The sequence below is a fragment of the Xiphophorus hellerii genome, chromosome 16, assembly GCF_003331165.1.
Source record: "Xiphophorus hellerii strain 12219 chromosome 16, Xiphophorus_hellerii-4.1, whole genome shotgun sequence".
Taxonomy (NCBI): domain Eukaryota; kingdom Metazoa; phylum Chordata; class Actinopteri; order Cyprinodontiformes; family Poeciliidae; genus Xiphophorus; species Xiphophorus hellerii.
Window position 1 is genome coordinate 6,588,775 of NC_045687.1, and position 26,313 is coordinate 6,615,087.

The 26,313-nt window shown below is 40.3% G+C and overlaps 1 protein-coding gene and 1 long non-coding RNA gene across 3 annotated transcripts; one reads left to right on the top strand and one right to left on the bottom strand.

Annotated features, from left to right (window-relative positions):
* Positions 1-2,719: 2,719 nt before the first annotated feature.
* cdk12 (cyclin dependent kinase 12) lies at positions 2,720-25,453 on the bottom strand. Of its 2 annotated transcripts, XR_004342292.1 has the most exons (15): positions 24,258-25,453; positions 22,423-23,103; positions 21,597-21,776; positions 21,358-21,497; positions 21,090-21,260; positions 20,180-20,369; positions 19,855-19,911; positions 19,268-19,369; positions 18,045-18,122; positions 16,997-17,113; positions 16,786-16,917; positions 16,471-16,694; positions 15,090-15,512; positions 13,270-13,817; positions 2,720-3,759 (listed from the first exon to the last, which is right to left on the bottom strand). XR_004342292.1 is itself a non-coding variant. In XM_032586464.1 (14 exons), exons 1-14 carry the CDS (start codon positions 25,424-25,426, stop codon positions 13,396-13,398), a joined length of 4,086 nt encoding a protein of 1,361 aa, XP_032442355.1. In that variant the 5' UTR covers positions 25,427-25,453; the 3' UTR covers positions 12,361-13,395. The 2 variants fall into 2 exon arrangements, 1 of the variants encoding a protein (XP_032442355.1); XM_032586464.1 differs by lacking the exon at positions 2,720-3,759 and having other exon boundaries at positions 12,361-13,817.
* LOC116734937 (uncharacterized) lies at positions 25,093-25,565 on the top strand. The gene is made up of 2 exons (XR_004342294.1): positions 25,093-25,240; positions 25,336-25,565. It is a non-coding gene; the product is annotated as an uncharacterized LOC116734937 (long non-coding RNA).
* The last annotated feature ends 748 nt before the right edge of the window (positions 25,566-26,313 follow it).

A 26,313-nucleotide genomic window follows, 5' to 3' on the forward strand; every position in this document is an offset into this window, starting at 1 on the left:
TTGTAAATGTGGTCGTTGACCGTCAGGCCAGAAGGTAGGAGTGTGAATAGTCCATGTTGGGGGTGGGTATCTATGATACCAGCAGGAGATCAGGTCTCCTGTAGGTAATGCTCTTCAGTTTAGTTTTGAAGCATACATGAAGTGTTTTTGGAGAGATGTGACCTTTTGCAGCTGATCCATGATGTTGTGCTGCATTATCCAGGTCATTTTGCCAAATGTACATAGAGTTTGCAAAACATAGAATCTGTTTCAAAAAATATGCAAAGGTTTTTCTAAAAGAAATTAGTAATGTTTCTCTTTGAAATAAAGCTAAGAGGGTTTAAAATGACAGTTTAGAAATAAACTAACCAAATTAATTGTGTTGATCCACCTCAAAAAAATCATGCAAAAAGTGTAAGCAAAAGAAATCTGGGAGACTTTGCACATGCAAATTTGCATGCAGCCTTTTGTGCTGTGGAGGATAAATAGGTGACTGCTTCACCTATTTAGTTCACAAGAACTAATGGCATTTATTTCAGTCATAATCTTGCGGGGGGTGACCAAGGTTCCATCACTATGTGACAGCTGGTCAGCAAACCTGGCAAACATGATTGACATGGCAGCACTGAATGCACATGTGCTTTATCAGGCATGCATTGGGGTGCAGGAGAGACGGGTGGACTTCCTGGTTGAGCTTGCAAAAGAGTTCGGTAACTCTCATGTGAGTGAGAAGAAGGCACACAAGGAGAAACTGCTTCGGCAACAACCTTCCACACCCAGCTCAGGCAAAAGGGCGAAGTGTCAGGTCAACCATCGATGCAGGATGCGTGTCCTGAGGCTGAAACATCATCAGTGACCCCTCACACCCCCACCATGGACTGTTCTCCCTGCTGCCCTCTGGAAAGAGGTTCTGCAGCATCCGGTGCAGGCCCACCTGGTTCCGAAACAGCTTTTTCCTACTTGCCATCAGACTGCTGAACTCTTAACTGGACTGCACTCAAAAACTGGTCTCCACTTTATACCTTGCACATGTACAGAGCTAAATAACTTCTATTTTACTGTCAGTCCTGCACTTTATATTTTATATTTAGATTTATATTCATATTTTATACTGTTGAAAATGACAACAAAGTCAGTCGAAGTCGAAGGAACAATTGTGCAACTGTGAGATGCGTTGAGGCCATTACCAGGGTACTGATAAGGTAATGGCCCTATTTACTGAACAAAAGCACCTGCTAGATAAAATCCTTCAGGCCAGTTGGACTATCGAAGCCGAAATAGGTATACGTCAAAGTGGACTAACTCAAGCTATTCTAGATAAAAAAGTTATCCAAACCAACACAAAAAGTAATCCCCCCTTTTCTCAACCACTTTTTGTTTAGTTTCACTAGGCTGATTACTAGCAAACCTTTAGAATCAAGAAGCTATTTAAATAGAGCCTGTCGCACAACACGAAGTAGGCTAACAGGTGTCTAAAAGCAACACATCATGTCCTGATCTACAGAAATGTAAGAACATCTGAGACACGAAATTCCTGACATCTGTCAGTCTGGGAAGAGTTACAAAGTCATGCATTTTAATGCTATGGGACTCCAGTGAACTGCAGCGAGAGCCTTTACCCATAAATACAGAAAACATGGAGCTGTGGTGCTCAACCTTCCCAGTTGTTGGCTTAGAAACATGACTCCAAGAGTAAACTGACAACTGATCCAGAAAGGAACCCAGATATGTGTCTGCAGGCCTCACTTGTGTCGATTAAGGTCCATGTTTGTGATTCTTCACTAAGAAAGACACTTGGCAGAAATGACATCTGTAGATGTGCAGTAAAGCAAAGATCATCTGGATCAAAAAGAAGGCTAAAGGGCTGTCTCACATTTACTGAAAAACATTTTGACTTTAAATAATCTGTTCAGGCCTGAAAACTCATAGATGGCTAAATTTAAACTATTCTCCAAGGAATAGTGGGTTATAAATCCTCCACATTGATGCAACAGACTCATTGCTAGTAGCAAGCTTTTGATAGCAGTTGTTAATCAGGGTGAAAAATTCCAGTATTAGGTTTCAGGAACAATTACTTTTTCACAGAGGGACAGGTTGGATAGCTTGTTTTCCCTTAATAAATGACATTATCATTTAGAAGTTGCTGTTTGTAATATCTCAGATTAACCTTGTCTGATATTAAAATTTCTTTGATGATCTGACACTTTTAAGTATCACAAAACATGAAAACAGAAGAATTCTGTATGGGGAACAATTATTTTTCATAGTATTATATTTTATTACCTCTTTGATTACGTTAAAACCTAAGTTTCTTTTTCTTTTTTAAAAAGGAAAATCCCATTAGCCTGTAAAAAGATCATGCACCATTTCTTTTATCCAATTCTTTCATATGTTTACAAGATGGTAAATTATTCTCAGTTTTACTTCCTGGCAACTTTCTTGACTTTCTTGTTGTTAATTGCAGCAAGTGCTAAAATATTCATCAAACCTGCAGAACAGCAGCCAAAAAAGTCTTTGTAAAAGATATTAATTTGATGTTGGAGCATCTGCATGTGTCAGAATCTGTGGCTCTTCTCCAGTTTATCAAGCTGCGAGTTTGGAAATATTGAACTGAGGATCGTAGCAGGTCAGAAATTTAGGATGTGTGTGAGATCATCATCTCTGAGACAACGAGGATGCTGTTAGGGCTGAAAAACAAATGGAAAATTGTATGGTATCAGAGTATTTTAACAATAAAAACAATGTTTATTTTTATATTTATTTGCAACATGTTTAGACAATATAAAGGGTTTTCAGGACCAAGTTTATCTTAATATCACTGAGGATTGGAGGGAGGGTAGGAAAATGATTATTGTGGCAGCAAATAGTGACATCTTGGCATCAACAAATCTTCATAACCAGCAATCTATAATCCAAGGAAACTGTTTCAAAGGCATGTCAGAAAAAAAAGCTTTTCTGTCCTACTATCAAAAATACAAACATGTAGAGTTGCTAAACCCCTCTGTTTGATTTACTCTTATGAGATTAATAATGAACTTTCAGAAAACAAACGTTCCAGGTGGAAACAAAATTAACCGTCTCCCATGTTTTAAGACCTGAACTGAGCTGCTGAGAAGGAGACATCAGAGAGGATCCAGAACTCTGGATAATCTAAAGATTGAGCAAAGAAGAAAGCTGAAAGATCCAGATCCCTCTCTGCGCTATCTTTGTCAAATATAATACAAAAATAAAATAAAAAAACTAAATGTTGTAAATATGGTAAAACTAGTCATTTTAATAAAAATTTGTATTTTTTAAATGTAGGACTTATTTTATTTTTGGCCTCAATGGACAAGTTTGTCTACGTTGAAGGTTGGATTTTTTTTTTCCTTCTATTTTGCAGTGTAAAACTATCCTTCTGCAATAAAGCCAATTCTATGTCAAGTTTTTATTACATCTCTGCAAGGGCTGACCAAAGGGCCTTGGTAGGTTAAAAAAATATTGTGGCATGATCAAACCAAGAATAGAAATAAATATTTGGAATTGCAAAATAATCAGAAAGCAAAATAGTTCGAAGTTATCACATAACCTGAGTCCAAAAAAAAAAAAAAAAGCTTTGACTGAAAGCGTGACAGAATGTGAAGTTATGTTCCGTGGTGCCAGTGGAGGCGGAGGAGGAGGCGGAGGCGGCGTCTGGATGCCGTGACGCGGTTTGCCCAGCAGGGGGCAGAGGTGTGATGCAAGGAGTGGGAGGTGACAGCTCAGTGTCACACTGCACACACAGGGTGTCACCTCAGCAAGCTGGGAGATGGAGAAAAAAAGAGAGAGACGGAGGGGAGGAGAGGGAGAGTGGACAGAGAGACAAAAAGGTGAGAGATCGGCCTCAAGCTGTGCGTGTTTTTTCTTCTTCTATCTTTGCGAGGACTTGAGAGTGAGAGGTTTTCTGACCTGTCTGAGAGCTTAAGCTCTGCTAAAGGTTCAAGAATTTAAACTGCAAATAAAACATTCTTACAATCTTATTTTAATCTGATGATGCAACACTTGGTGAACTTAGTAGCTATTTATCTAATATAAATAATAGGATGTGGTATTTATTAAAGCCGCAGTGTAATTGTTTATATGTGGACTAGTGAGAAAGCATAATAAGGATATTTTGTCTGGCTTACATCTGAGTCCATAAAAAAGCATCTCTGGGCTTTATTTTGAAAAACAAACGCAGTCACTTTTTAATGCCTTGGTTGGGTCCAACCAATAATGCAATAATGTATTCTTTGAAAACCTGAAAGTTTCCTTCTTGAATCTAATATTAGCTTTATTTTGAAGAGTTAACAATCACTTTGTCGTCATTGGCTTAATTATGCTAGTAATGCAGAACCTACTGCATTTTAGCAATAAGATAAACCTTAGAATATTGAAGATTTTATTTTTTAAAATGTCTGTAATCTTTATTATGACCTGGCAACTAAATCTCTTTTTTGGAAGTGACATAGTCCTATTAGAATTTTGAAAACAACATCTGCAGGAATCTATTCAAAGAAATGTTTCAACTTCTATTGTGAGTAGCTGATCTAAGCTTAATTTTGAATTGCTGCTTCAGAAAAGTCACATGATGCTTACATTTTCAAAAATATTACCATCACTTCGCTGCCATCTAAAATCTTTTGTTGTTTTTTTCAAAGTACTAAAACAAGTCGGAACTCTTGATCATATGTTTATGCCTTCATCTTTTTAAATTTAATAACAATAATAATAATAATAATCTTAAGGGACAGTGATATTCAAACAAATTTCATTAGTTGCTGGGACACTACTTACCGATAAATCAAGCTGAATTGAATGTAGAGTACAAAAATCCACCATGGACCATATGAAATGGACCCCTAAAGAAATTCTGCCCAGGGCCTCATATAAGCTTGGGCCGCCTCTGACAAGAGCTAATGCATCCGTATGTTTTGACCACCTTAACTATAAACCTTATCTAAAATGAGTGTGAGCTTTGTAATTCACTACAGCTAAGCTAGTGTTCTTTGTGTAAGTGACTCATTTAGAGAGTGTGTGGGGGTGCGTGTGTGTGTGCGTGTGTGTGGGTGTGTGTGTGTGTGTGTGCGAAATCCTTTCCACATCCTTTCTTCTCTCTCTGTCTCTATTTTTCTCCAGGGACTCACTTGGCATCACTCCCTACTTTTTATTCTTGCTCCACAAACTGCTGGTGTCTGAGCACAGACTGGCCGAAGACACACACGCACACACACGCACCCCCGCACGCACGCACACTTATTTCCTCCTTAAAAGAAAAGGCAGTTACACTGTTGAACTCGATAAAGCACCAAAATGTTACCATCACTTCGCTGCCATTTAAAATATTAGAAAGAGGAGCTTGTATGCAAATAAAAGTAGTGTAGATAATACAATATATGTTGAATCCAAAGAGTGTACCCACAGAAACACACATGTAAAGCCTGTGATGCCTCCCAAGACACACACATTTTCAAGGAGAGAGTAACTGAGTGGCGCAGAGGCAGCATCATCTGAACTCGATACAAATCCGTATTGAAGGGAAGTACACAGATGCACATGCCGGATGAACCCCTAAAACGTAAACAAAAACAAAAATCAAGGAAGTTGGAGAACATGCACAGCCCACATTTGTTTGTTTATTTCTATCCCCATTTACAGCTCTTTTAGTTTCAAACCAGCCGTATACACAAACACACACACACAGAGCTTTAAAGTTCTCCTGCAAAACATACATTACACTGACAGGCAGACAAGGCAGACTTCAAAAGCAAGAAATAAATAAATTAAACCGAAGTATGACGGGGATTAATTAGTAAAACGAGGGGATAGAAGGAGTCGCAAAACAGGAAGGAAAGATGGAGTTTGGAGCTGAAAGAGAGGAAGCAAAGAGGGAGCCGCGGTAATCTTTGGAAGGAGGCTGGAGGTGCAGGCAGCAAGACGAAGAGTGTCACTTCTAGTTTTACTAAAGCTGATGTGGCATGCAGCAAAAACAACCAAAAAGAAACTTCTCAGGTGTAGACATGTGCAGGCTGCTCACTTTCGTGCAGGATGAGCCGGAGCGACTTTTTTTTAATAAAATACCCTTCCGAATTTCCTGCACCGTCTTCTCTTCGTTATTTGGAGAAGGGTGTGAGTGTGAATGCAAATATGCAAATGAAACGGTTATTATTGCATTGCTCATCAAGCAGCGCGAAGCAGACATTAATAGGCTGATGAATATGCATGTGAATTTGTTAATTAAGTTAATTATTCTGCTGAAAATGCATTCGTCTTCCAAGGACATCTTCCCCAGGATTCCAACCTGCTCTGCTCATTAGTCATGCGATATTTTACACTGGGCACCGGGACAAGAGCGAGGGAAGGGAGGGGCACCGAGGGGCCACCGAGGTTAAGACGTGTAAGAATATAAGGGCATTGTGGGTTTTTGAGTCCACTTAAGAACACGGATTTGAGGGCATCAGAGAGAGATACGATGGCGTGGCGATGAAGCCTAATCATTCATCCGCTCTTCAAAAGTGAAAGGTCAGCGAAAGAGGCAGAGCACGGCAGCCAGCTACAGAGGGGCGTTCACGTCTCTTGTAGCCAGACGTTCGTTCCATTTCTGCTTTTTCCTCTTTTCCTCTCCAGTAATTCCCCCTCTTCGCTGCTTTTCCTCTAATTGCTTATTAAAACCCTCTTAAATGAACTTTTTGTGCCAACTTTCCAACACATTAATTAATTGTTGTAGCCAATTAAGTGTCGCTGTGCAAATGAGCTTCAGCACAAATGGTCCTGCAGGGCCCGCGCCCCCCCTACCCCCTCCCCTTCCTACACCCCTACCCTCTCTCTTACTGCTTTCCCAGCAGCCCCTCTGCCCTTAAAGAGGCAGCACCGGCACATGCAGGTGCCGAGGGGGAGACGAGGCAGTGATTCTACAGTGCTGATCGAGCTTTTTGAACCGAATTGATAATAACAAGGTGAGACCTTGGGAAAAAATGACTTTGGTTTGCAGAATTGCAGTATCATGCAAAGAGGATGATGTGAATTTGACTGAGGTGGGGATATCGCCAAGACAAAAGGTCACAGAATATATTTAAAGAAGCCAGCAGTGTCATCTTTCCTGAGTTTTTCTTTACACTACAGCCTCTCCAGTTAGCCTCACTGCTGTTGGTCATGGTCTATGCTTGATCATTTTTGCATCTGTGTTTAACACCACTAGCCCTATAGGTAAGTAGTGACAAATATAAAATAAAATGAACACCTGACTGAATTTAGTCTCCCTCGGTGCTTCATACATATCTTTATATTCTGTTTGGAATTTTTTTATTCCCTACTATGTTTTTTGAACTATTACGTCACAGTATTAGCTGTAGAAGTGCTAAACAAGGTCATGGACTTTCTATGAACCAATTTTGCGAATCAGCCATTTTTATTTCTCGCATTGATTCTGTAGTTGAAGTTTAAGGATGTCGAAGATAAAAGTGGACAAGTCAAATTGTTTGGTTGTTGGTTGTATTAACTTCATTTTTCTTGACAAATAAACACACATCAGTGGGGAATGTCCTCTTTATGCAAAGCATTTCAAGGACGAGTGCTTTAGCAAACTCCGCTAGTTTCAAGTAAGAATAACTTTGAGGTGTCATTTCCTTCTGCCTATGAAAGCGACACACGCAGCAAAGTGTTAAGCTGCAAATAATGCTAAATTGACAACAAACTTTATTTTAGACATAAATTTACTGTGTGTTAATATGACGTCTCGGCCAATGTGATGATAGCATTAGCATCGTGAATTCTGCTTCTGCTAGCGCTGTGTGTGCTCACTTTTAGGGACATAACTATACTGCCTGCTTTGAATAGTATTATTAAACAGTTTGTCATTGTTTTTGTCATTTTTGTCTTGGGAAACACACCATCAAAAGGGATGCAGTGACATTCTTAGTGCTAGCGTTAGCTAACTCGTTAACTCTATTGAGGCCTTGTTTACAAGACGTCTATGTGTGGCTGGATGGTCTTCTGTTGATGACATCTTTTAATCAATTTAGAAATGAAAAGTTTATATGAATATATTGTTTTTATATAGTCAACAATAATTTAAAAGGAAGGATTAAAAGCATCAACTTCAAAGTTAACTTTTAGTTTTAGCAACATTTTGGAGTGGCCCAACCAGAATCCTGATTTAAATCTGATGTTTTCTTCAAATGTATGTTGTGTGTGATTAAAAGCTGTATTTGTATTTGTAAACTGTTTCCTGGGCGAGTTCAAGTTTTCTTTCTGCCTCTTTTCAGTATAAACATCCTCAAAGTCTGCTTGTAAAGGCCAGGCCTGATATAACAACCATGTGTAACATGAAATTTCCTAGAAAACTATAAAATAAAGAGAAACTGGGGGGGGCGTGGGGGAGTCGTGTTATGGCACCTATAAAACTTGCTGTTTCAGCAGTAAACCATACATCACAGCTGGGGGGAAGTAGATCAGTTTTTGAAATATTGTATAAACAGAGATGTACTCGTAAACAAAATGGCTGACATTAAATTTTATTTGATAGAAGACAAAGAAGAGCTGATGAAGACAAGAATATTTACACGCAAGCTGTCTTAATAATTAAAAAGACTTTGATTCACATTTTGTTCAACTAAAGAGGTGTAGGAATCTCAGTTCTACTTTACTTTTATTTTAATATGTACGTTTGCCAATATTTGGAGTTCTGGGCCGGTATTTGTCTTTTTTGTTTAATTTGGCTTTGTGTGTCTTTGATGTGGAGCTGTGGAAGTCCCTGCCTCTCCTCGATGAGTTCACAAGCTGATCAAACAGCCTCAGTCATCAAACCGGCAAATTGCTCACAAAGACAAAATGCAGACGGCACTGCACACACTCATGTTTTCATTGCCGGGTTATGTTCTATAGAGGTAGTTAAGAACTTTTTATCAATGCCTTTTTATATGTTCAAATGAAGTATTAAAATGAGAAATAAAAGAATTAGACAAAACATTTCAGAATATTTAGCGCTTTGCTAGTTCAATTTACATCTTCTAAAAATCACGTTAAGTTTATTCAAGAGTTGTATTGATATGCATAACATCCTTTGTTTTACATGGCGGTTTAGACGGAATCAAACTGCTTCATTTGTTCCTTGAAAATGAAAAAGTACAGCGAGTTCTGCCAGTGGTAGTATAATTTAAGAAAAATTTAAGATATAGTTTACAGCTTGTAGAAAACTCAAGAAAATGGTTCTATGTCTCTCTTTATAGTTAATTTTTGCTGTAAAATTGGCATTGTTCCATTCTGTTTTAATTCAGGGCTGCTCACATATCCTTTAAATATCACGTCACCCAAACCAGGTGTTTAATTTTGCTCATCACCAGATCTGAGAGGGACTCAGAAAATTCAATCAGTCTATGAAATAAAAACCCAAACATTCATTAAATCAGTTTAGCATGAATAGACTGAAACAAACCCTCAGCAATTTCACTGTTTGTCTGGAAGTCTCCCAGAATTGCTGCAGCTGACTTAAGTGCCAGCATTCAAAGTGGAGGCTCCATTTTGATCGCTGCAGACTGTCCCTGCCATGGCGACAGTGAGCTTCAGATTGGCACATTTTTGGGCATTCCCCATAAGGTGCTTTTTCTGATTGATGGCGCCGCCTCGCTCGCCTCCCTCTCGTCACTCCTCAGCCCTGATTTATTCGTCTCGTCTTTGTGACTTGGCGCTGGCATTGCCCACTACATCCTCCAGTGGAAAGTCCCTGCGGGCACATTCACTATTATTTGGAGTCCCGACGGGCAGAGGCATCAGACAGAATGCAGCACCGTCTCATCTCATTCTCACTGGGCCTGTGCTAGAGGGCAGGTGAGCCTCCCTCCACCTCCTCTCTGAATGGATATCCCACCCAGAGGGCTCAGCTGCTCGCCGGGCCAGAGGGGTAAGCGGCTCTGTAAGCGTGCCAAGTGAGGAGCTGGTCTCTGTGTGCGTGAAGCCAATCCACCACATACACACACACACACAATCTGCACCATCCTTGGAAGCCTCTGCGTTTGCCCATCTAAGGTTTATGATCCTTGGCTGCCTGTCGGGATCTTCATAGAGAGATCAAACCAAGTGGGGAAATAACTGATGTATAAATATGATTGATATAGAGGGAGAACCAATCATGGAGACGTCATGTCTCCATCTGACTGGGTTGGAATATAATCCATCCAACTTTAATTGGGTTGGAGACAATATTACAAGTCTGCTCACTTTAAAAAAAAAGTGTAATTTAGCTGCTTGTGCATTTTTGCTGGATAAAAATACATCAGTCAGCTAAACAGCCTTGATCTGCTGATTGGTGAAAATTCTCACTTTTATTCAAGCCTATAAATGTAACAACACACAGAATGTTAAGATCTAATAAAGGTTGGGAATGTTGTATGATGCATAAATGAGGATATTCTTGCAACCCCTTTTCCGCTGTAATCAAAACTGTCACTTCTCTCAAGAAGTCTGCAACATCATCTGTGTCATTTATTATTTTTAAATATATAAGTCAATCAATATTAATTTATTCCAAAATTTATGGAAAACGTAAAAAGGTTGATGCTACAATAATATATGAAAGTGGAAGCCTGCCATGGTGATGTCCTCAACGTAACGTATTGAAAGAAAATCAAACAAAAAAATGTCAATGTCTCAATAATGTCCTGTGCCTTTGAGCATCAACTACAGATGACGATGTTTACTGCTATTCATAAGTCGACTCGACGTATTGTCTGCTGAGGCATGGCGTCCCACTCTTCTTGAAGGGTGGACCTTCAGGTCACAGCTGACCCCCTCTACCCACACTCTAACATCACCACGACTTCTGGTGACACATAGCGCTCTCCTTGATGTCTTTAACATCGTTGGTTGCCATAAATTCTTCTCAAAGTGAATCAACTTTGATCAGAGAAAAGCTCTGAGGCTCTTTTGTTTAGTGCAAATGCTCCCTGACCCTTGCAAGACAACAACACCTATACCTGGTGGTCTGGTCAGGTACAGTGCCTTTAAAAGGTATTGATGAATGTTTTAACAATTTTATTGTTTTTAAAATCCCTCCAAAACAACTCTAACTCCTTTAAAGTGACTGACCTAATTCAAGAGTTCTGACTAACTTGTGTTTGTATTCTCAGTGAGTGGAATAGAGATCACCAGAGTGCAGTAAGTGTGTCACAAGTGATTGGAGTATGACAGACATAAAGACACATAAAGACACTTCAAGCAAATCAGAGAAAAGGCTATTGACAAGTACAAGTCAGGGGATAGATACAGAAAAATCTAAGGCATTAAACATACCCTGGAGTCCAGCTAAATTCGTCAAAAAATGAAAGGAATGTGGCCCTTTTGTGGCCATATTCCTTCTCTTCTTCTCTTTTGTGGAAGAGAGGCATAAAGAGACAAGAAAACTAATATCAACGCTCAACTTGAGTCTAATGGTCAAATGGACAAAAGTTTGTTAGTCTGGTGAGACCAAAATAGAGCTTTTTGGTCATCAGACAAGACACAGTTTGGTGGACACCAAACACTACACATAACCACAAAAACACAACATCCCCACTCTGAAGCATGGGGTGGCAGTACGAGTGGACCAGTCAAAGCCAAGACTTTAATCCAAAAGATAATTTGTGGCTGGAGTTGAAAAGGGATGTTCAGAGCTGATTCTGAAGCAACCTGAGAGTTTGAACAGTTTTGCCAGGAATAATGGACTAAAATTGACAAGTTCAGATGTGCAAGTCTAATTGAGACCTATAGACGGTCTGTGCTGTGCAAAGGAGAGTCTGTGTTAGATATTTTCGTAATTTTTCTTTACCAAGTTTTCACTTTCACATTAAAGAGTTTTTTGGTAAAATTCCTTCATAAAAAAGCCAAGCTTTTCCATTAGAAAACATCCTGTTGCATTTTTTCCCTTCCAACGGTGAGGTACTATTGATCAATTGTTAGGTGTCGTCTTGATCAGATTATCTCCATCCAATCTCATTTGAGCTACGCTGCAATGGACGAATCCCAAATCTACTTCTGTGTACTATATCACATAAAATGCCAAACTTTTACAAGTATGTGGATTTAAAAGGAGGAATGTGGAAATATTAAAAAGATGCATCAGTTTTGGACTATATGTGCAAAACTGATAAAGAGAGAACCATTTAAAAATTATGTTAATATCTGAGGTGAAATGAGATTTTCCAGGAATCTTTTACTGTACACCTGAGTGTCCTCTATTCAGTATTTTTGTTCTTTTTTTCCTTCAAAGACAGCATGCTGACTCAACAACTCATAGCACCGTAACCTGCCCAAAACGGCAGTTCTCACCTTTTATGAAAAAAAAAAACAGTTGGGATTTGTGGAAATGCCTACCATCTAGTGGTCACTTCACACAGAAACGTTCAGAAATAGTATGTAGTCCATCTTGTGGAATAACCTTTAATAAGCGACCCACAGCCCCAAAAACACAATTACAATTATTTTTGTCGTTTCTTCTGTCTTTTATTTTACAGACATTACTTCTTCCTTTCTTCAAAGCAAAAACACCGGAAGCAAAATGGCTGACCGTCACTTTTTAAAGCGTTTTTCACGTTATGTAGAAAATAATCTAATCGAAATAAAGAAAGAAAATGAGGCGGGACTTGTTGCAACAGTTGTCAGAAAGGCAACGCGCTTAGGTAAATCCGTGTGCATTTATTCAACTTTACGTGAACTAGAGTAGCATGTGCAGAGCAGCGACGTATAATGTTTTGATATAATCTGTTTATGGGTCAGAAACAGGAGAACTAGAGGCTTGTTAAAGAAATGATTGTTGCACGTCATAGGGTCAGAGTTCAGGTAGGACAGTACATCCCAATCTGCTGAGGTTTGGGGTTTAAAACAAAAGAAATGCTCTGAAAAACATACACAGTGGTCACTCAAAGCAGAAAGGAAGCCCCACCATAGCAGAGATCGTTCAGGAAACAGACTGAGAACAGGAGGAGCTCGCATTTAAAATAAACTGAAAAACATTGTTCTCCATAACACTGAAACGCACTGAAAGGGGGCCACTGCAGTGGAACTGACAATCATTAAGCCTCAGTTGCATAGCACTCAGTTTAGCAGTCCGGCCTCGTCGATGTTTGGAAATGAGCAAAGACTTGGAGGCGGCAAGTGTTGCAACCTGAACTAATCCTTGACAGCCTGACCCCATGTCCAAACACTCCCACCAAAGCAACAGAACAGCTTGCTCCATTAGGCAAATGCGTTCATTACCTGAAAAAAAAAAATCTCCTCCTTTTAGACATTCACTTTCAAAATCTTTGATTTGACTTTCACTACCTGCTCTTGGTCCAGTGAGTCACTTTCTGTGGCTGCATTCTCCATCTGCCTTTCCTTTCCCTTCAGGCCAGGACTGCTGGAGCTGTCTCATGATACCCAACATTAAGGTCACCGGTGGATTGGAGTTCAGCGGGCGGCTCCATGGGAAAACCGCAGATCCTGGTCCTTGGGGAACTGCGCCGAAGTGGTGGGAGCATCATTACCCAGTGCTGCCGGGGCCTCAGCTGGGGCTGAAGGTTTAACAGGAGAGTCCGCAACCCAGGGTGGGGTGGGCTCTTCACGGCCTGCGCCATCTACAGCCGGGGAGGGGTCTTTGCTTGGCTTGGAGGTCATGACTTCCAGGTCCTGCTGGGAGATGAGCTGAAGCAAGGCAGCAGCCACAGCAGGGCTGATGTCCTGGTTGCTAGGCCGAGTTTCTGACTCGGCTTGTTGGGAGTTCACCAGGAGAGGAGCTGCTGGAGGTGACCCGGGTGGAGACGGGGGGCGCAGTTCACCGCTTGGAGGCAACTGGTCAGGCAGAACTCGTTTCCTTTTTGACACGCCACCATCTAATGGACCCAAAGAACAACAGGAATTAAAAATAGAGGAAAATTGATCAGAAATGTTAAGCTTTTCTTTTTCTAACCCCCAGTATGTTCTACACCTCACTTACATAAAAATGTTCTGAGAGCAAGTTCAACTTGAAAGTTAAGAAATGCTAAAATTCCCATATCGACCACAAGGGGGCGCACATGACTGACTACATATAAACATGTCTTTGCTCTCAGCTCATGTGGCCATAAATGCTGTGAAGCAGTGAAACAGTAAAATTTATGCAACTTTCCAGGTTTAAAATTGTTAATGAACCCATTTTCATTAATAATACTTTTAATTATTAGTCATTAAACATAAAAAAGTTCAATTTGCTGCATGTAAAACAATATTGGCACTCCTCCCATATAACCAGTTGTGTGTATTGAAAGAAAAAGATGGGATCTAAGCACCAGTGTGTGATATTTATAGAACAGTGCAACCAAAACAAGACTAAGATTGTGGCTTTAAGCATTCAAAATTCTCAAAACCATTCCAGTATAAACAGTGATTCAGCTTAATACTTATACTAATTACTGAGTGAAAGTTTTAAAAAATAAATAAAAACGTGACAAACCAAATTTAAAAGAAACACATGCAGGTGAGATCTAAAAAAAATTCAAAATATTTATTTTCACTTGATAATTTATTAGATTTTCTTCATAAAAATCCTGACATTACAGACTGTTTTTTTTTTTTCTGTGAAGAAGCCACGACACCTCCTTGATGATAAAAATGAAGTGAAGAAGATAAAACATGTGAAAATGAAACGGACAGAAACAAAGACAGTGAGAAAGAAACAAGAGGGAGATTTCATGGGAACAACACAGCGTGAAACTTTTTTTATTTTACGCAGCTGAACATCACTCGACTAGGTTTTGGTTTTTACTGAGCATTTCAACCGTGCACTGGTCATGTCCATGTGCACAAACTTTTACCTGTTTATCAGGGTCACATGACAGCCAAATGCACAAGAGATTTTCACAATGTTTCTTTTGCTTTTTTTTTTTTTTTTAAAGACAGGTGCTGAAAGGAGATGAGTATTTGTCAATAACAGATGGGTTGATGTATGATTGGTCTAATAGCCAGATTCATTTGGATTATTGTTCATTTCATCAAGTCATCTAAAATCTAATTTAAGAAAAGTTTATAGGTCTTATACAGATTTCCTCTGCTTTACACATTTTATGGATTTCCCTCCTGACTGGTTTCCTCTTTGTTCACTCTCTAAAGATTAAACCCAGACTTGCCCTTGGAATCAGTAGTAGAAGCGGACGAACTGCGTGTCAGCGCCTCCTCTGACTTAACGCCATTGCTTTCATCGCTTTGCTCCTCGGTTTGAGGTTTTATGATTTGGCCCAGAATGAGAGCCAGCAGGCTGGCCTGGTCTTCCTGGCTGAGCGGAGGTTCTCCAGATGTGGGTGAGGCCTCCTGGGGTTCGGGAGGCGGCTCCGGAGGCTGTGACGCAGCAGGAGGCTGAGCCTGGTCCTCTGCAGCCCCCTGGTGGTCAGAGGCCTCATTGAGAGTTGATAGCAACTGGCTGACAGTGTCTGAGTCAGAGAGGTTAAGGAGCTGGGCCACTTGGGGCAGCTTGATGTCAGTCTGTCCCTGGAGGAGGTTAAGCAGCACGGCCAGCTCAGTTTGATTCAGTTGCTCTGCAGCTGCTCCAAGACCTGAAAATACACACCGATTAGCAAAAACATGAACTGGAAACAGTAAAAAACAACAACAAAAGAAAAGTCCAAAAATGAAAGAAAAAAAAAGAAAGAATCTGGCTGCATTGTGATTAAAGGACCACTCCTGACTATGCACAAGTAAATACTCACATTTCTGTACATGTATGATGTATAACAGCATTTTAATTTACCTCACACCTCAGCGGACCAAATTACATATTAAGAGAAAAGGAAATCTAACTGTTTGCAAGCTTTTAAAGTTTAAGTGGCTGTGATTGTGAAGACAGTGTCTTCACAATCACAGCTACATTACAGGTTGATGTAGAAAAAGTAAAACTTAGCAGCTTTCATTCACTATCATTGTGTTAAATTAATCTTTGCTGACGCCTATACGTAGAAAGGCAACAACGCCAGTCAGAACTGGAGCAGAAGTTACAAAGTCCACCTGAATTTGACTTGTTTTTATTTCACTTTTTTGTCATAAGGGATAAACCATTGGCAGGCAAACTGGGTGGACCACAAAGCTCTTAAATCCCGGGGCAGGGTGCCTGTTCATTTAGTCTATTCATAATGAGAACACTCTGTGTTCCATTTCTGTTAGACTTTTAAATATTTCTTGACTTCTAACAGAGAAATAAATGCCACTATTCTAAACCACAAGTTTAAAATTATTCCAAGAGTAAATTGCCTTAAAATATGTAATAAACATGATAAGTAAAATATGTCCTTTGAGCTTTGGAGGTCTGGGAGCTGAAAGAAATATTTGCTTAAACACTACAAATGTTGAATTAAAACTTGGCTTTTAATTCAACATTTGTTTAATATTTTCTATTTTTTCTTTGCTTATTTTTCTATTAATTTCAGATATAGCGTTTTGTTTATTTGCAATAAAAATGGTCAACAAACGGGAAAGACGTTTTTTTTCCAAACAAAATACTTGGAGGTGATCTGTTACCTGACAGCTCACTGTCTAGTTTGGCTGTGGAGGGCGGCTTTCCTGGGGGAAGGGGCGGAGCTCCAGGCGGGCTGCTTTGGGGTCGGCTGTTCTCTCCACTGGAGGTCCCAGCCATATTTTTACGGGGCACTTTGGGCACAGGCACATCCTCAGGCAACCCGCTCTGACGTGCACGTCTTTTCTTTTTAATCCACAGCTCGTGACAGTCCTGGTGATGAGGAAGACTGGACAAAGAAAGCGCAAAAAGGTCAAAATTTGAACAGATTTGAATCTTATAAACTGTGCTTTTCTAAATAAAAGTCTTTCGCTACTAACTCTGGTGGCGACATCCTGCCAGGATCGACATCAGTAAGGAAGTCACTGAGAAGAGCTTGCTCCGATGTGCAGCGACGTGAAGGGTCGAGGGTCAACATTCGGTCCAGCAGGTCCAGAGCAGGAGTAGGCAAACTGCAGAAAGGAACAGAAATATTTACCAAAACTAACAGAAAACAACTGATTGGACATGAGCGCTTGGCAGGCGACATACAAGGCAAACTCCTCTCGTAGCCGTCGTCTGTACTGCTTCTTAGGTTTCATGGTGTTGAAGAGAGGAAGTTTGATGACATCGGGCCACGCCGCAGGACAAGGACTTCCACACAGACGGCTGCAGGAAACGGAAGGGAGCTTTTAATCATGTCATATGATTGAAGAAAACAGCAGTTTGAGATAGAAACAATCTGTGAAATTCTCCAACATCACAGAGGAAAAGCATTGATAATTCAATTTCACTTCCTCTATAAAAGGCATGTAACTCTCAGATAACCTAACATTTGTTTTGGAAGGTTGTTTTCCAAGAATGACAGCAAATAACTAACAAAGCAAGAAACCAGACACTATTGTACAGTAAACTGTTTTGCTAACTTTGAGTAAAGCTTTGTTGGACTTTGCTTTAAGACCTTGGTTCAAGTCGTCCAAAACTTTTCTGAGCACAACCACTTTGCACTAGCAACCTAGTTCTTAATCCAAAGTGAGGAACCTAAAGAAGTTCAAACTCACAAAACGAAACCCAGAAACAGTGCTGTCGTTTGTGTCCAGATGTGTTTCTAAGCTACAGTTGGAAATAGCTGCCACGTATCTATGGAAATACAGCCAGTCCCATGAGTTGCACATGTTGGACAAAACAAGGCACTTTGTATTTGTCCTTAACGGATCATTCTCCTATTTTCTTCCTTGAGCTCCCCTCTAGGATTAGAATAATCCTTTTCGTTCATTTTGATAATTCAAAATGAATTATCAAAACGAGTCAATTTTCATCAAACGTTATGTAGATTGGTTCATCAGTAACTTTTTCTCTATTTTTTTTTAATAGTCCATATTGTTTCTGTAAATATTCATTAAAACTACGAGGAATCTCTTATTTTTAGAGTGCAGTTCTTAAGGACTCAATAGAAAAAAGTAATCTGTGTTTATTTTGACGAGTTATGACACTGATTTAAGTTGTAATGCTGATCCGATTTATTTGTGAGACCAGTTGAGTTCAGGTTTTTAAAGCAGACAGCAGCTAAAACACTTTGGGGCTGTAGAAGTTTCTGTACCTGATGAGTTCCAGTTGTAGAAGTTCTTGGTTTGCCTGAAATATTGGTTTTTTAGTGAAGAGCTCTCCAAGAATACACCTAAACAAAGAAAACAAACACACAAACAAAGTTAGTATGCTCGCTGAATATATATTGTACATGAAGAGCAGTAGTCCTGTTTAAAAGTGACTTACAAAACTTTCTGTGTAAATAGGCAAACTTAGTTGGGTGTCATTTATTAAATGTAGATACAAGCCCAAAATGTACAAACAAAAGAAAATGTTACTTTTAGATTGAAATAAATTTTCAATCTAAGTACTTTAGAAAAAATATATGCATTTTACTCAATTGTTGATATAGCTAACTATCCAAAAAGCATAATAATACTTTATTATGCTGGTTCAGAAAAATAAGACATGAGATTTTAACATTATTTGAGAAAAAAATATTCATAATCCCAAGGATTATGTTTCCAAATTACAATATTACAACAATTACAAAATAATTGTTGTAGAAATTTTAAATGGCTTTAAAGAATCATGGAAGAGTATAGGAAAACAAGATTAACAGGTACAGGCCAAAAATATCAAGTTAAAAGTACTTGAGGACCACAGAATTTAGATTTTTTTTAAAATTATTATTAAAACTGCAAAATGTATTTTCATTTTAACCTGATCACTAGCAAACTAAAAAGTAAACATTTGAATAAAACAAGTAAAGTAGTTAAAACAAGTAAAGTAGTTTTCTGAAGAGAAGGGAATGTATAAATGTGTAAATCATTATAGATCAGAAACATAAACAGGGTCTCAGTATTGCTACAACACATAATTATAAGTAGCAGGAGAACCTTCAGTTCTTATTAACCAGATAAAGTCATGCTGAGCTTAAAATACATCTGGCACCCCGAAGAAACAGAAACAATACGCAAACGATTAATCTTGCAAATTGCAGATGTTGCTTACATTGCAGAAGAAGTGCTTTGAAAACATCTGGTAGATAATTAGAACTATTCTATAAAAATATAACCACTTATAAATTACAACATTTATTTTGGTACAGTTTATGCAAATGAAATTGGACAACATGTTTTTAGAAAACAAACCATTCGGCTTTTGTAAAAGTTGCTTCACGGTAAGAGAATTATGTCTAAAGGTTTGTATTTTTAAAATAAAAACAAAGAAAGAAAAAAACGCTGGATTCTGACTGACTGAACAGGCGTTCCATTTCGACAGTTTTAGACTCACCCGCAGCTCCAAACATCAATGGCTGGGGAATACCTCTCCTCCCCAAGCAGTAGTTCAGGGGGACGGTACCATAGTGTGATTACTTTATTAGTGTAAGGTCGACTGCAGGGGAAGAAGGACAAAGAACAATGATGTTACGAGGAATTCACATAAAACTTGCGCCCCTGTGTGTCCAAACAGAAATGGTTCAGAAGCAAGTAAAAAGATTGTGGCTCCATCTACTGGAGAATTACTCACTTGGTAAAAAAATAAATAAATAAAAAATATTTTAAAAACAAGTCATTCATGCAAACCCCAAAAATTTGATACGGACTACAATAGGGGTCTCCAAATTCAGTCCTTAAGAGGTGCTGTCCTGCACCAACAAACCTAAATTAAATGCCTGAATTACAACATCAACATATCATTCTGTTCTGCAGCAGCCTGGTAATGAACCAGTAAGTTGATACAGGTACCCATAGAATAAGGAGGCATCTAAAAGTTGGAGAATAACCACTCTTAAGGACTCGAGTTGGAATTGAATGTAAACAGACTGTGTGTTATCTATTATATGTTTTTTTATTTATTTTTAAATAAACACCACTCACCTTTCCTCAGAGTTGTAAAGTCGAGCCAAACCAAAGTCTGCCAGTTTGATCTGACCTCTGCAAACAGAGAAATATCAACATCTGGCATGAGTAACAAAGCAAACAAGCTTTATCTCCATCAACCAACTTCCTTATTAAAACCATATTTACTTTGTTTCATTCATGCAACAATACAAAGAGTAGACAACGTGTTGGGGGGGAGAAAAGATTGGTCATTAGTCCGATGGGTTGTAGTAATATACAAAAAAACAAAAATAAAAAACGACAGTACTGTAAACGCCAATAATCACAATGCAAATTGATTGGAGTGTGTTTGTTTTCTGACCTGTTGTTGAGCAGTATGTTGGAACATTTGATGTCCCTGTGCAGGAAGTTGTTCTTATGGCAATAGTCCAGGCCCTCCATGAGCTGACGCATGAAGCTGCGGATGTGTTCGTGGGAGAACTGGACAAGGCCTGACTCCAGAAGGCCCATCAGGTCGTGGTCCATGTACTCGAATACTAAATAAAATGCACCTGAGAGTAAATAGAAAAGATTACAGCTTAGAGCGAAGTATAAGTTCAGAAAATCTCAGATGAGGCTGGTAGGAACATCCGAGCAGAAGGAGCTAGACAGCGTTGCTGGGGAAGCGGGTGTGTAGGTTTCCCTGCCAGACATGTTATTCTGGTGGCCCATTCTCAGACAAGCAGAGCACAACACACACACACACACACACACACACACACACAGATATAGGTACTATTAAATGTCAGAGAACCAAAAAAACTGTAAAATAATTTTTGACAATTTGTGAGTGAATAAGAAATGAAGTAATGAAGTTCACAAACGGCTGCCCAATCCTTCATATGTAATAATCTGTTAAACACCACATGAAATCTTTCTCTCAGTTGGAGTGCTACCATATGGAACGTTTAAATGGGAGTAGCTCTACAGACTTGTATGGTAAAGGCGTATCTTGAAAGAAGTAAGAGTAACGATGTTTGTTTTTCTATCCAGCGCTCGATAAGTAAAGCTTTCCAAAGCCTCGAGCTACCCAAACAAACAGAAAAATACAAAGACTAAAAGGAAATCCACATCATGTTTTCTGGGCTCTTAGACAGTAAACATTTTGCTTAAAGACCATCCATTTTGTCACATGTCATCTCAACTTTAAAAGAGATTAAAAACAGAAATTTTTTTTTTTTTCCCCATTCACAGCAAAAAAATCATGTATGCCATCTTTGTAGCCGTCGTACCTTTGTCCTTTTTGAAGTCAAGTGCATCCTGCTTGTCGGTAACGATTTCCTTCATGTTGACAACACTGCGATGTTTGAGCTGCCTCAAGATCTTTATCTCTCTGATGGCGGTGATGGGGAATCCCTCTTTTTCATTGTCCAATCGCACTTTCTTCAAAGCAACGAGTTCCCCTATAAAGAAAAGTGATGCACACAGGATTTACGGTAGAACGCATTTAATTCATATATCTTGGAATAATCACAAATGCTTAGCAAGCCTGTACATTACCTGTGTCTTTGTCCTTCGCCTTGTACACTTGGCCATATGTGCCTTCGCCTATGATCCCAATTATATCAAATTTGTCCACACAGCGTTTCCCCCAGTCACTCAGGTTATGTTTTCTCTCACCATAACGTGGAGAACAAATCCTGGAAATCAAAGAGAAACAGAAAAACAAAGATATGTGGGATTATGTGGGAGTAATGATGCAACAACGATAACGGGGGTAATTAACAAAAGATTCTAACTTTGGTCTCTTCTTGAGGGGTTGCTGGGGGACAGGAGGAAGCTGTCGGACAGGCGACTGAGGCGGCGATGAGTCAACTCCAGTCAAAGTGGGCGGCAGAGGGAGATCGATGAGAGATGGCCGGCTGCTAGACGTCTTTTCCTTTCTTGATGGACGCTGGGGAGGCGTGGATTTCTTTGGGCTGACGGAGCAAAGCAAACTAATTCAGAGATAAACCTTAATTTCTTTTATGTTCCAATAAATAAAATTATCCACCAAATTAACGATCCAAGAGCACAACTTTCTTTTATGTGACCATGGTGGTTTACTTTTACAGAGGAATGACTGAAATGACAAAATGGTAATAAAACCTTGCGGGAAGAAAAATAACTTTTGTTTTCAGTTTAGGGAACAGAAAAAAACTTGTTCAGGTTTAGAAAGTAAATGTGGTGCAAATATCTTTAAAACAAAATTCTGTATCCACGTATCTTGAAGTTTTGCTTCCTAGCAGTCAACTTTTTATGTTATAAGTAACAATTTAAAGTGGTGTATTTAAACTTCTGGAGCTTTTTCCAACCCACACTCAAGTTTTCATGCTCATACATAAGCGCTTGAACAAAAAAATAATAAAAACATGCTAAAAATCCAGGTTAGACATTTAAGTTCTCAAAAAAAAAAACCCCCAAAAGTCCAGAAAACTTTTGATGAAGACTGAAATATAGGATTCCATTAAAGTTCTCCGCTTTGGAAGCAAAGCATAACGATACTAGGGATAGTTCTGCATGTGCATTTCATATTATAATAAACTATTAATGTTTGGAAACATGTTTCACTTGGAGACGACTCACCTGTCCTGAGTGTTTCCCAGCAGCATCGGAGGTAAAGGGAGGGGGGGCAGCGTGGATGTTTTGTGGAGTGGTGTCTGGCGGACAGGACTGCGTGCAGGAACAAACCCTGGCGATTTAGCCTGGGACATGTGATGCGTGGCGGGCTGATTAGCCGCCTCTGGCTGAGGAGGCGGCGGTGGCACCTGTGAGACAGCTGATGGGGGCACAGGAGGGGAGGGCTCAGGAGGAGCAGGGGAATTGGTGGGAGAGGAAGGTAAAGGTGCTGTAACTTGATCTTCACTCCTGGGAGTATCAGAGGCTATTTGTGCTGTTGCTTGAGTCTGGGTTTCCACCTTCGCTACAGAGTCTCTTTCTACCTGTGGCGGCTCAGTTTTAGTGGGCCGTGAAGATGTGGAACTGGCGAGTTTTGGGGTGGATGGAAGAGGGGAAGAGGTGCCACTGGCGTTGGCGCGAGCGGCAGCCTCAGCGGCCAGGCGCTCTTTTTTTTTGCGGGTGAGCTCTGCACCCAAGCTGGAGTTGAGGGGCAAGCGAGATGCAGGGGGGGAGCGGCTAGCTGGACGACTACTGTGAGAGCTGCTGCCTCCTAAGGCTGAAGACGGATGCCTCTTGTTGCGTGAACGAGACGAGGAGCGGCGAGAGGAGTAGTGCAGCGGGGAGCGACTTCTGGAACGGCCTGAGCGTCTGAAATAAGACAAAAAAAACTTTAAGCCACTCTAAAAGATCTTTGAAACACAATTCAGAAGTTATTTAATATAGATGTTCACTGAAAATAGAGAATTGCTAACCTTAAAATTGTCATCACTATGTAATATAGAAAATCATTCAATTTCTTAATCTAAAATTTACTAAACGTTTCCATGCATTTTTTTAGTAGACTTGTTTTTTTTAATTATCCTATTCAGATAATGAGGACTGTCACGATAAATTTAGCTGGACATTAAATCGTCCTAGTAACTATAACAAAAAACAATAACAATGACATTTTGAAACCATTTTCAAGTAATCTATTGAGAAAGGCACAATAATGCAAGTTTGCCTTCTCAAAGATCAATGATTTTTGTAAAGAACACTTAACACTAGAACTGGAAGATATTAGTATCCAAAAAACATGACAGCCAAAAACAATAAATAAAACCCACTTCATCTTAAACTATAAATAAAATGGATGCAAACCAAATTGGCCCTCAAAATGGAAATTGAGCTAATTTTAATTTATCTTGTTTTTTTTAGTGTAAAGATGGATGAGCTTCAAGTTTATACTCTTATTTCAATTATTCAGGTTTGTCAGGGTGAAACTGTTAACAGTTCAACCTGACTTAAAACCAATAAAGCAGGTTTAACAGATTCCATGAAGACATTCCTGATTACTTCTCAACTCTCTCTTGAAATGTTATATAGTTTGCTACACTAAACCATTAAAAGTCATAATTATTCAGATGTAGCCAGGTCTACCCCTACAAAGGGTTGAAGTAGTGGTGCACCGATAAATCGCCCCGATTTCCTTAATTTTGGTGATCAGCCAATTTTATCCACCAATCTTATTTACCTCAGCAAAGGTCTAAAAATTAACCCCTGTCCTCTTTTACTCTGTGAGATGTTTGACTGACAGACCCACCTACCCAAGTCTATTTTGGGTGGGTGGATTAACATTTGAGTTAATAGTCACCCCAATATAGCAACTTTCTTACTGTATTTAGCAACATTTCAGACAAAAAAAAATCAGTATACCCAAAACTGTAATCGGCAGGTCAGGGTTTTTAAAGATCGGTAATTGGCGATCGGCTGAAAAACTGTAATCGGTGCACCCCTAGTTTCAAGTTTTCCTATATACTCACCGAGACGCTGGGCTTAAGCTGGAGGACCTGCGGCTGACATAGGGGCTGATGGAGCGTCTCCTGGAATAAGGGCTGCTGTCCCTCTCACAGCTGGAGGACCTGTGCCTGTTGACATAAGGGCTGTCCGATCTTTGCCTGCTGCGGCGGGACAAATCCCTGTAGGGGCTGGGGCTTTTCTGGCCTAACCTTCGCCTGGAGTACCCCTCGTCTCCCTGTTGTCCATAGTTGGAGCCCAGTGGACTCTCACTGCCCCTTCTGGGACTGGATGGTACAGCAGAGCTGGCACCCTTTCTGCGAGGGCTTCCCCTGCCTGACAGCTTCACCTTAGGGCTCGACTTATGGCTCTTGGAGGACTTGCGGTGAGTCTTGTCTGTCCTGTCTGTCCTCCTATGGGAGGAGCTTCGAGTTCCATCTCCTCGGCCTTCTCTCCGCTGTTGCTTTTCTTTATGAGGCTTCCCTGAGCGACCGCTCTCCTTACTGCGAGATGAAGATGTGGAGGATGTGGTGCTACCTACACTGGCTGCAGTCTGTACAGAGAGCGTTGACTCCCCACGCTTGGTGTCACCTTCTGGTTGGAGCTGGCGCTTGGACGAGGAGCCTGATGAAGCAGTTTTCTCCTTGACTTTCCCAAAATTACCCTTTTCACGATCTTTGCTGCTCTTTTTCTTGTACCCATGCTCCCCATTTCCAGAGTCTCTGACTTTATTAGGGTCCTTGGGCTTTTTCCGAGAGTGTCTTTGACCCTTGCTCTCTCGCTCAGGTTCTATGACGATATCGTCCCCATCGTGTTCGGGAGAAGGCGAGGGATCCAGTCGGTCCCCGATCCCCCTCTCAGAAGGCCTGTTGGACGGGGGATCCGAGAAAGTGTCCGAGTCGGAGCTGATGTCGTCGTATTCCACCAGAGGCTTCACCGTGTTGACACCAGGAGGCGCCGTATTACCCGGGGCAAAAACCCCGGGTCGCGGTACCGCCACGGATTCTCGGTTAGGTTTGTTTGATTTATGCCGTTTTCGTTTCGAAGATATCATGGAAGATTTTAACAGCGCCTTACTGTCTTTGCTCGTCATGTTTCCTTCAGAGGTGTGAGCTGGGCCTTGGGTCTGGTGTGGCACGCCGCCGCTCGAAACAGTCTTCCTCTTGGTCCCATGGTGTCGGTCCGACCCTGGCATACCTCACGCCGGCTTCCGTGTTCCGAGAGATTCATCCACAAGAAAACAACGGCTACTTCAAATGTCAAAACAAAGAGTTGCAAAGCAGAAACAGAACAAACACAAGCACAAAATAAACACTCTAGGCCGCTCACGTCCAGTCCTTCTCAGCGCCAATTCATTCCATTAGCTCACCAGAGTAGTTTTCCAAAACAAGAACAAAAAAATCCAAGGTGGTTTTCCTATGCAGCAAAGTTAGCACTCCGAGACAGTCACTGAATGAGGAAGGTCCAAACCAAACATAGGAGCATTGTGGTGTCGCCTCCGTCTCAACGTAGCTAGCACAGCTAGCTAATGCTCGACGGCTAGCGAGCAGACTCCTAAAAAAGAAAAAAGTCCCTTTGTGAAAGGTGTCCTTGTCCGGTGCCAAGTTAAGAAAACGTATTATTATTCCACAGAATAACGGTCTTAGCTTTCAGAAACAAGCAGACGCCTTGAGTAAAAGACGCTCGTTTCTCCAACAAAATGAAAACTTGACCCGGTTGGTGCTGTTTACATGTTCCCTTTAATGTAAGTTTTATCCCCTATAGATTCAATATTGATTAGAAATTATAGTATTTTCGTGTGTAGTAGATGTTCCTGTTTATTATTAATGGCTCTGGAAATCAACCAGGCCTATATTTAGGGCGATGCCGGTGGATTTTGTATCATCCACAGCCCTATCTGAAGGAGACTACAATCGCCATTGTGGCTCCTGTGACTAGCAACTTCTGCGCACCAGCGAATTAACCGGAAGAGGGGGTGCTGTCAATCTCGACAGCCTATCGCAAGAAAAAGGCCGCCCACTGCTCTCGCGATGGCGCGACCGGAACGAGAAAGGTGACAAGTTGCTCAACAACTGTTTTTAA